The sequence below is a fragment of the Neovison vison genome, chromosome 10, assembly GCF_020171115.1.
Source record: "Neovison vison isolate M4711 chromosome 10, ASM_NN_V1, whole genome shotgun sequence".
Lineage (NCBI taxonomy): Eukaryota > Metazoa > Chordata > Mammalia > Carnivora > Mustelidae > Neogale > Neogale vison.
Genome location: NC_058100.1, coordinates 3,047,022 through 3,057,924, shown reverse-complemented (window position 1 = coordinate 3,057,924; position 10,903 = coordinate 3,047,022). Strand labels below are relative to the sequence as shown.

General features: G+C 51.3%; 1 protein-coding gene across 1 annotated transcript; it reads left to right on the top strand.

The window, feature by feature from the left end:
- Nucleotides 1-514: 514 nt before the first annotated feature.
- Nucleotides 515-9,825, top strand: CD5L (CD5 molecule like). Its single transcript, XM_044267739.1, has 6 exons — nucleotides 515-542; nucleotides 2,911-2,937; nucleotides 5,447-5,797; nucleotides 6,866-7,183; nucleotides 7,870-8,190; nucleotides 9,740-9,825. The coding sequence occupies exons 1-6, from the start codon at nucleotides 515-517 to the stop codon at nucleotides 9,823-9,825; spliced, it is 1,131 nt and encodes a 376-aa protein (XP_044123674.1).
- Nucleotides 9,826-10,903: the final 1,078 nt, after the last annotated feature.

The window sequence follows — 10,903 nt, the reverse complement described above, 5'->3', positions numbered from 1 at the left end:
CAAGGACAGGAGAAGAGCAGATCCATGGGCTAAGCCCTCTGCTTTGTGCTAGAAAAGCTGGTTTGAAGGGAAAGCCAGCCCTAGATGCAGAGATTGACACCTTGTCTCTGGATTATGGTGCCTCCAAGGGCAAACAAGATGTTTTCTACAGTCTCTGGCTTTTCTCTTGTCCAGAGGTGGATGGAGCTGGGATATAGCAGAACCCAGGCAGAACAGCTTGGGGTTTTTTATAGTTTCCTTTCTTTTTCTGTGTTTTTCTGCCATTTCTGGCCACCCCCCTTCCTCTGGGGATATGCTGAACTCAGCAAGCCCAGCTCCACCAGCTCTGCCTCTTGTGCCCATTGGCTTCTGGTCATCTGGTCATCTGATAAGGCTTCTGATAATGCTTCTGCTGCAGACAGGACCTGCTCTGCTCTGTCCTGCTGGCACACTTGGTGGCCAAAGCTGACTATTGCTGCTCCAGGACCTCCTCCCAGCCTCAGACTTCAGCTCAGCATCTCCAGCAGCCCGGCTCATGGCCCTGCTCTTCTCCTTGATCCTCGGTGAGTACCTCTGTCCCCGCTGGCTGAGACTCAGAGTCTCCCCGGAGCTCTGATCAGGAGTGTGCTCTTCCTGCCCAGTACGTGCAGATCCTGCTACCTTTCCAGGAGAGGCTTCACCTGCTCTCCTGCCTTCTCTGTGTCTGGTTAAGTTCCAAACTCAAGCCACTTAATCCATACCTAATTTATAATCCACTTTGATCACCAAAGCTTTTTCTGTTTCCCTTTATTTGCACCAGCAAATTTATAATAGTTTATCCCATTTCCCTTTTTACAAAAATTTTTTTAAAGATTTTATTTATTTATTTGACAGAGAGAAATCACAAGTAGATGGAGAGGCAGGCAGAGAGAGAGAGGGAAGCAGGCTCCCTGCCAAACAGAGAGCCCGATGCGGGACTCGATCCCAGGACCCCGAGATCATGACCTGAGCCGAAGGCAACGGCTTAAGCCACTGAGCCACCCAGGCAAAAATTTTCATAAACATTTTCTTTATAAGAAGACAACTGAACCATGGGTAACAGCAGGTAGAGCAAGAAGAGGAAGAGAACTGCCAGACAGACACTTTCACAGGTTATACTGTCCAGTTTCCCCTCAAAGGTGTTCCATAGAACGTGTCCCCCAGTTTCTTATCACCCAGATTAAGGTACTGTAAATGGGGATTTTGGAGTCAAAGGACCCGGGTTTCAATCCTTGTTCTTAAATTTCTTAGCGGTCTGAATTGTTAAATTACCCTCTCTCTCTGGTATCCTACCTTCATCTGTGAAGTGAAGATAATAGTATGTTCTTTGGAGGTCTGTTAGGAGACTTTTCATGAGATAATGAACTTGGGGCATCTTACAATCCTACAAGGTCTCTTCCCTAATCAGTCACATCCATTTTATTGTCTTGATGATCCCATGCATCACCAAGGCTCACACTGGCATTTATGTGCTCTCTGTAGGGTGCTGCCAAGTTCCCAAACACCAGTACATTCCCTGTATCACCTGACAGCTAGCTCTACCCTCTCAGGAGCATCCTATCATCTCTCCCCACCTTCCTTCAGCCCCATCTCCTTCACGAAGCCTCTCTGGTCTGGCTACCCACATCACCCTGCTCCAGAATTTTCAAGATCCTCTTGGGCTCTATCACTTTCAGACCCGCATACCAGGCATGGCACGTATGGTTTCCATTGTGTATACACAGGCTTTGTGCTCCTTACTAGATGTATGGGGTGCAATATAATCTTGAGTTTTAGACAGTTACAGACAAGGTCATACTGAGTCTGAGAGAAGTCACGTCCTGAAGATTAAGGGCTTAGAGTTACTTAGAAATTATTGGGAAATGAAGAAAATATTCCAGAATAAGAAACTGAAATTTTTGTATCTGCCTGAAAGGCTCTAGACCAAAGATATTAGCTCCTTCAGAAATATTTCATAAGGTGCTGGGGGGCGAGGAGCATGACTGTTCTGCAGTTCAGAATGCCTGGGACCTTGGGGACCACTGATGGGCACAGAGATCAGGACTCTGGGTGGCATGAGATGGGATCCTAATGCATAGAGGACCCTGATCACCCAGGGGTCCTATAGGGGGAAATTATGATGTCCTTATGATGTGCTGAGTTTGGAACCAAATTCAGAGCTGCTTTCTGACCTGTTGAACCCCAAGCTAACAATGGTTTTCACGTTTTTAAACAATGGGGAAAATAAAAAAAAGAATACTATTTTGTGAAAGGGAAATTGAAATTTCAGTGTGTATAAACAAAGGTTTATTGTAGCGTGGCCATGCTCATTCACACACATATACACACGTGGTTGCTCTCATGCTGCGGTGACAGAGCCGTAGGGTAGTAATAGACCAGGTAGCCACAAAGCCCAAATTGTTTGTGATCTGGACCCTTACAGGAAAAGTGCGCTGGCAGTGGCCTGAGCACAGTGCCAGTGACACAGACAAATCCTTCGGTTTTCCTGCTTTTCACTGCCCCCATGGTGTTGCCGTCTTCTTCATGAGAGCCTTCCCAGTGGCCTCCAGCATGACTTGCTGGGGAGCCCAGAGGCTGCACACCACCCGTCCACTCCAGGCGGTAATCAGTTAACATAATTGACTAGAATAGAAAGTGACTCTACCTGTGCCTGGGGCAGAGCTACATCACATGTACAGGGAATAGGTTGGGCTGTGGTTCAATAGGTCTCTGTGGTTCCCAATCAGGGGTTCCCTGTGTCCTCTGGGGCTGGTCATTGCAGGAGGTTTCTCTAGGACTGACTTTGGAAGCTCTGTATCCAGCACTCTAGCTGCCCCATAAAGTCTACCAAAGACTTTCTAGAGAGTTGTGTTATTTGAACAAAGCCTTGGGATTGATGATATGATCTCACTTGCTTGCTTCTTCTCTCCTCAGCCATTTGCACTGGACCTGGTCTCTTAGGTAAGACTTTTCGGGTTCCTGAGAGGGAGGCCTCCAAGTTCTTGAGATGGAAATCTTGATGCTTACTCAGGACGTGGGTAGAGGCTCTAGTTCAATAGAACCTCAGTAGATTTCCTCTCTGGTATCTCAATCCATCCACTCTGTGGATGGGTTTCCACCTCCAGAACCTGGAAGGGATTTGGGTGGTGTTTCCTGCAAAGGGATTCCCTCCCACTTAGACTCTGTGGCCTAAAATTCTTGGCCACCTCCAAGTAACAGATGGTTTTTTTGGGGGCTCAGAAGGTACCTCTCTCTTGCTGGCGTATCTGGGAGAGGAACTTCCTTTTGCCCTGCTTGGTTCTACCACTTCCAGGTCCCTATGCCAACCTGTATGGCTCCTTTGAACTAGAAATGCCTCTACTTGTGTGCAGCATGTGGTTTGGCCAGCAGCAGGTAGGCTAGATTTCAGTCTCCACTGGCCACCTGAGTAAGGGGTCCTTGGACCATGCATAAGCTGCACAGAGAATGAGTCTGTCAAGAGGAAGGCTGTGATCTCCAGACTCAAGGTGGTTGGTCGTGGACCATCAGCTTCTTATACATTATTCCATTGGTCTTTTTCTTTTGATGGTAGAGACTTTACCAGAGAGGGACAGCCATAGACTCTGCAGTGGACATGGGGGACCCCACACCAGCAGAATGTAATTCAATTCTTTCAACATTGCTGTCTTGGGTTCTCAGTGCATCAATCAGATTTCATGGTTTTTTTCCCGTGGCGTCCAGGGCTGTCCTAGCTGTCGGTACAGGGACCACAGCTCTACAGCTTTCCCATGGCCCAGGTCACTGCTTCTCCACCACCAGCCCTGCTCTCAAGCTGTCAGACAACAAAGTAGGCTGAAGACACTGCCCAGGAGACAGCTGTCCCAATGACCCCTCTGCCCTTCTCTCTGGCTTTCAAATCTCTTCTTCGCTGGGTTTCTTTGACACTTAGGCTGTTTCTTTCTTATGTGTTTCTTCTTTCTAAAGAGGTCTTCTAATCCTACTTTTCCTGGAAAATAAAACTCATTTAAAGCCAGAATTTTACAATTCAAAACCAGATAACATGTGCATCATCATGATAGCTAGAGTTTCCTGGGGTACACAATAATGCCTGTCTAAACTCAAATCTTGCAATGACCCAAATGCTATTTCTGGATGATTCTTCTTGAGTTATATTTGTACCTTATAAATGTAGGTGTGCAAAAATGAAAACTTTTCTTAGTTTTCTGTAGTTAAATTTTAAAATCTATTTCTAGTCTCCATTCCGCTCATTGCTTCCCTCAGAAAACACACGGAAGAAAAGGAGACACAAAAACAGATGAACAACCCAAATGTCAACTTCCAATGCACTCTAAAATCAACCAGCTCAGGGTCTTCTCACTCAGAAGCTTCTTCTGGGGTGGATTCCAAGTTCCAGGGCATTTGTGCAGAGCTGAGGCAGGATGGATGGTGGAAGATCTGGTCCTCCAAATTCATGTTCCATTTGTTCAGGTGCCTGAGTCACCCACATGTCCTACATGGTCATAGGTGACACTGTTCAAAATAAGGTAGGCCACAGACCAGCAGTCACATGTGGCCCTGCCACGTACCCCCAGACCTGTCTATGTCAACTACGCCACTGCATGGAGGCATGGACCATTCAGCTCTTCTGTAACATGCTGTCACCCAGGGGCTACAGGAGTCCTTATGGGTTTGCTCCCAGACCTCTTAAATATAATGTCCTGGAGGGCAGCACTGCTCTGAGTTCATAAACCAATACCTGGAATATAGTGTATATACGCAAACAAAAGTGTGTTGCCTGCTAGGCTCTTTTCTGCTCTCCCACAGCCATCTCCGCTCTATGTCCGTCTCTTGGTGGAAGAAGGAAAAAGATTTCCATTAGTCTTTCCACGCTCAGAGTTATGGTTTGGAAGTAAAATCATGTCCTGGATTCCTCAGAACTTATCTGGAGGCTCTGGGGAGGCTGTCTTCTACCCTAAGCCCTAGAACCCTCTAGACTAAGAATCTGACTGGTCAAGGCTCTGAACTTTCTTCACCCACTGCTCTCTGCATTCCTCTGAGCTGGGTTCTTGGGCATGGGAAGATGTCATGAGAAGCAGCAAGGATGGGTAACGGGGATCATGGATACTGGGAGAGAAAGAGAGTGAGGTTATTCAGCCCAAATTATATCTAGAGAGCCTGCCTCAGTCTGGTTGCCATGGGGAGAGACAGAGTCAAGAAAAGACAACACAACAGACCACATCTCTACACTTGTGTTCTGACCCGGGGCTCCCACTGCTTAGCGGTGTGAGCATATAGACCTAGGTGTCTTGAAGTGGCGTTTCTCAGCAGGGTAAGTTAGGAGTGGAGCAGAATCAGAACTTAGGGATGGGGTCCTGAAGATCCCCTCCTTCCACTTCCCTTTCAAGCCCTCCTTTCTCAGCCACCAGCATCCCACACCCTCTGGGAATGGTGGAATTGTTCTGAGATGCCTGAGTCCTCTCTCATCCTCCAGATGCCCAGCCAAGCTCTCATTCCTTTGGAGGGCCTTTGTCCAGAGTGCGGCTTGTGGGAGGCGACCACCGCTGTGAAGGGCGGGTGGAGGTACAGCGGGCCAGCGAGTGGGGCACGGTGTGTGATGACGGCTGGGACGAGAACGACGCAGCTGTGGTGTGCCGGGAGCTGGGTTGTGGAGCCGTCAAGAAGGCAATCAGTGGTACTGCATTTGGGCCACTGACACAAGAAGATCAAAAAATCTTCGTCCAAGAATTCCAATGCAACGGCATGGAAGAGAGCCTGTCTCAGTGTGAAAGGGAAGATTTTTTCGACTGCAGCCACAAGGAGGACGCGGGAGCTGTATGTGGGTGTGAGTACCGTAGCCCTGCACCCTGTTCCACCCAACCTGTGGGCCACGCTCACCTGTCTTAACACCCTGTGGACTTCACAGGTGGCTAACTAGCTCCTCACCCTTTTCAACTGCGGGCCCTGCAGAGTCGGTATTTTTTCTGCTCTTTGATTGAGGTAATGAATTCAGCTTAGTCTCAGCTACATGAGAGCCTGCTTCTCTCCTTCACACACACACACACATACATACACACAGGCCACACACACAAACATACATACATACACACAGGCACATCCAGACCCATCCCCCACTAAGTGTTCGTTGAATAGCGTAGCCTGTGTTGGGAGCTCAGGGGCATGTGTGGGGAAGAAAAGAGCTGGCAACGTATGATACATGTTTCCTGGGTTTCACTCCTCAGAAAACCAAGAACATGCACGCTTTTCCAGCTCCCAAAGATTCCACCAACGAAAGAGCGGGCAAGAGATGCTTTTAGGAAACCAACACAACACTTTGCCTTCTGTGCATTAATAATCCCTTCTCTGCATGCACTTCCATTAGACTGTGATTTGCCTGAGGAGCTGGTCCCTGTCTTCTCTTTGTCACCAAGCAGACTGTTACCAGGGAGACAGCCAACAGATCTTTGGGCCTGATGCTGAGATCTCATTCCTACTTGTTAGAGAGATTGAAAGTCGGGAGCACTAATCCATGGTACCCGGGTGATAATGCTGAAAATGAACCAGGAAGTTTGGGGCTCGGACCCATTGTGTATGTCACTATTGCATTTTATTTTTTAAAAATCTATGCGATCCATCTACTTGCCTCTTATGAGGAACAAATGAGAATACAAATGTGAAAATAATTTGAAAAACTAAAAATGTTACAGAAATAATTAATTCACTTGGAACTGAAAAATGACATTCATTCTGTCGATTCACTCATCCAACCCTTTCAACAAGCATCTGCTGGACAATGCCAAGCGCTCTAGCACGTTGGACTAGACACCAAAAGCAGAGGGATGTGCCCATGGGGCTCTATTCTGGGAAGACCATGTTCTTGCTGAACAGACACCTCCTCTTCCCTTTCCCACAGTCCCAGAGAACGTGCGGCTGGTCGACGGCCCCAAGCGCTGCCAGGGCCGGGTAGAGGTGAAGCACCAAGGGCAGTGGGGCACCGTATGCAAAGCAAGCTGGAGCTTTGCAGCCACCAAGGTCGTGTGCCGGCAACTGGGATGTGGACGGGCCCTGCTGACCCGGAAATGCTGCAACAAAGCCACCCAGGGCCAAGGGCCCATCTGGCTGAGAAAGGCATCATGCTCAGGAAAGGAAAGCAGCCTTGAGGAGTGCCCTGCCGGGGTCTGGGAGAGGAGCAACTGCACCCACGATGACGATATGTGGGTGGAATGTGAAGGTAAAGCCCACAAGGTCAGACGCTAGGTTCATTCCTGGGTTTGGCCACACTGGATTCCGTCCAACCGGCATCCACGGAGAGCTAGTCACGCGTCGAGGGACAGGGAGCAGACTTGTGCTGCTCACCAATTCTCATCTATTTGTTTATTTTTAAGATTTTAATTTATTTATTTGAAAGAGAGAGAGAGAGCACCCGTGGGAGGAGGGGGAGAGAGAGTCCGAGGAGGCTCCTCTCCGAGCGTGGAGTCCGATGAAATCAAGAGTCGGGCACTTGACCGGCTGAGCCACCCTGGCGCCCGCTGGTGCTTCTGCAAACGCTGACACGAATGCCTCCCTTCGTGCAGGAACGCGGTTTCGCAGCAGTAAGCCCCAGAGTACTGTGAACTATTCGCACACCGAACTCTGCGCGCCGGGGACAGAGCACGCCCTCCACTGTTGAGCTCTTTGATTTTCAAAAGCGATCAGAAAGTCATTATTAATATTATAGTTTTATGAATTAGACAGAGAAGTGGAAAATCCTGGTTAAGGAAGGGACTTGGGACACTCGGCCAGGCCGGGAGAAGCGGATGTAGGTAGGCAGGGGAGCCGGGCGGAGGGTCTCACGTGCTGGTGCGATCTGAATATAGAGCAAGTTCCTCTGTCTGTCCCCCTGCTTGCCTCCACCTTCCCTCCCTCCTGTACCTGCAGATCCCTTTGAGCTGCAGCTGGTAGGAGGAGACGGCCGCTGTGCCGGGAGGCTGGAGGTGCTGCACAAGGGCCAGTGGGGCACCGTCTGTGACGACGGCTGGGGAGAAGCAGCGGACCGCGTGGTATGCAGGCAGCTGGGCTGTGGGCCACCCCTCTCTCCACCTGCCAAATTCCGGAGAAGATTTGGCCCAGGGGCCGGCCGCATCTGGCTGGACGACGTGGCTTGCTCAGGGAAGGAGAGGTCCCTGGAGGAGTGTCCGCACAGGTTTTGGGGCCGGCACAATTGCAACCATGCAGAGGACGTGGCTGTGGTCTGTGCAGGTAAGTCCTGGGGCAGAGTTCACAGGGACGTCAGTCCTGGAGCAGAGTTCACGGGGATGTCATGGGGGGCGGGGAGGGATGGCGGCCCCCGCCGCGGTGCTCACCTGCTCTAGTGAGGCATTTCCGCAATAAATAGAAGCGAGGATGAAGCGAATAGTGAGTCCCATACCACGGACTTACTGATGTGAGGGCAAGAGAGGTTTTAGAAACCACACCCTTATATGAAAACGTGAACAAAAGTGAGAATTACAGAAAATAAACAATTTTCCAAAATCATAGAAAGTTGCTTTGAAATGATAGAACATAACTAAAGTGACCAGTCCTGACACTGAAGAAGACCCCAACCCTCTCACCCAGAGTTTAAAGCACAGGAGACGGTCCCGCCTCATTCTACCTGACGTCTCTCCACCGATTTTACGTGAACCTGTGGGAATGGGGCTGGGGTGGAGAGGCTCTTTGGAAATGCCCAGGAGACAGTCTTTCCGGACAGTGGGGGGACTGTAGGCCTCTTCAGGGGACGGGAGGAGGAAGCCCTGCCCCAACTTGAACCATGCAAGCTCAGTCCCTGGGGGCTGAAGCCCAGCTCGGCAAGCTGCGAGCCGGGTGGGAATGCGGGGCTGCTTGGGTTAAGCATCCTGCTGCGGAGTCCGGTGAGGACAGAGGCTGACCAAGGGCCGGATGAACAGCTAGTGCCCAGGAGAGGAGGGGTTGAGTCCTGGAAGGCTGCAGGTTGAGTGCTGATGCTGCCATCCTGGGGCTCTGTTAACTTAGTCACTTAACTACTCAGGACCTCCTTATTTTCATCTGTAAAATGGGAAGACCCTGGTCCCATTGACCGTGAAGAGTTCCGTGATCAAGGGAGGGCGAGACGTGTTCACATGCGGGAACACTGTGGCCGCTGGCTGAGTGAGCCCTGGGGAGGCCGCACCCGACTCCACGTTGGTTCACTTCTGTGCGGGACGTGTGTAGGATTAGGGTCTGGGAGGGCTTCTCTTTCCTGTTCTGCGCCCAATATTCTTTCCCAGCCTCATTGAGCTTGAATGAGATCATCCTTTCTGACGTGTCCCATCCTTACTGTACATCCTTTTCTCTTTGCAGAATAGTAGCTTGGCCTACCTGATGGCCGACCAGAAGCCCCCAGGTCCCAGGTGTCCCCTACTCCTCAGGGACCCTGATTGGTCTGGCCTGAGCCCCAGGCTGCAGGCTGTGCCTGCCTCCCGCTTTGCCCCCAGCATGCACCTGCGCCCTGTGCCCTGCCTTGCTCTAGAGCCAAGCACTCCCATCACCGCCTGGAGACAGGAGCTGCTGAATGCCCTCTGCCGGGAAGACAAGCTCACAGTCCCCCTCTCTTCGCCGTGGACCCTCCACACTGGCTCTGGCCCGTGCTGCCTCTTCTCACCCCGCCTGGGATCCCCAGCCCTGTGCTCTGACCAGTATAGGCCATCACTGGGCGTCCTCCGTGTCTGTAGAGAGCATGAAAGGAAGCAGACCACTACATGGAACTTGGGGGAAAGCTTAGAGGCATTTCGCCCTGTTTCTCATGCTTCAGGTGCTCGCAACCACGGCTGGCACCTCACTGCCCTTCTGCTTCTCGGTGACAGCACATTCTTCCGGGAGCAGGGCAGTGTCCTGTAATTCCGGATGCTTCCGTGGTACCTGGAAGCCACGGCACGCCCCCTTCCCAGTATCGGCAATAAAGCCCCTCTGGGTACCGTCTGCCACAGCCAGCCAGCGGGGTTGCTCTTTACCAAGGAGAATCGCACAAGTGTTTTCTAACGGATCCAGGGAAACGAGTGTTGGCAACGGGGCTGCCTCTGGAAGGAGGGGAGGCCGAGGCGGAAGGAGGCTGGGGGTGGGAGTCGGGCCCCTGCTGACCAGATGACATCATTTTCACTGCACCCCTCGGAGACTGGCACTTGCACGTGTGAGGCGCAGCGGTGCCGGCGCAGGACTTGAGGCTACAGCGCGGCAGCCTGGGACTCAGGCTAAGCTGAGCCCCCGCTGCAGGCCTGCGTTTCCGCTCCCTAATGAAGCAGACTCGTTCTCTGCGGCGGCTCCCGTGCTGGTGCTTTCCCTGCCGCCGGGAAGCAGGTGTGTCCGCTCCTCCGCGACCGCCTCGGGGGCTCCACTGGGCAGAAGAGAACCTGTCTGCCGACAGGACCAGGCGTGTTACAGAGCCCTCCCCTCCTGGCTCTTCCCTAACGTGGGAACTAGAGCCATCGGGCTCCCCAGGAGAGAGGACAAGGCCTTGGAAAACATTTTGGTATCTACCCTAGATACGTGAAGAGATTCTGCCTTTATCTGATCAGCTCTCTTTATCTGATGAGTTCCTCCTGGTTTTCCCTACAGATGAGGGTCCTGTTCCCTTCACCCCATTGTAGCTGGAAACTGGAGGGCCACTGGACGGCCAGAACCGAGTGCCTGAAAAGCTGTTTATCCTCAGTAGAGTGGTCAGGGTTGGAGTGTCACAAAAGGGACTTCAAATCTCCCTCAATTTCTGTATTAAAGTTTCATTTGCTTCCATTCCAATAAGTCCCCTGAGAACCAATCAGACAAAAGGAAGAGCTCCTGGGAGAGATGGGGGGGAATCTGTCCCGGAAGCAAGAGCTGACAGTCGTTTGAATAATGTCCCTGAAGGACAGCAAGCCGAGAAGCCGACCCCGGCCTGTTGTCAGGGCGGAGGACACGTCCACGGCGGGCTCGGAGGAACCCA

What these genes read in the sequence shown, in the direction of transcription:
- CD5L (XM_044267739.1), top strand. Translation starts at nt 515, where the DNA reads ATGGCCCTGCTCTTCTCCTTGATCCTCG. An exon ending in CGCGGGAGCTGTATGTGGGT is followed by an intron (nt 5,798 to 6,865) that starts GTGAGTACCGTA and finishes CCTTTCCCACAG; the next exon opens with TCCCAGAGAACGTGCGGCTG. An exon ending in TATGTGGGTGGAATGTGAAG is followed by an intron (nt 7,184 to 7,869) that starts GTAAAGCCCACA and finishes CTGTACCTGCAG; the next exon opens with ATCCCTTTGAGCTGCAGCTG.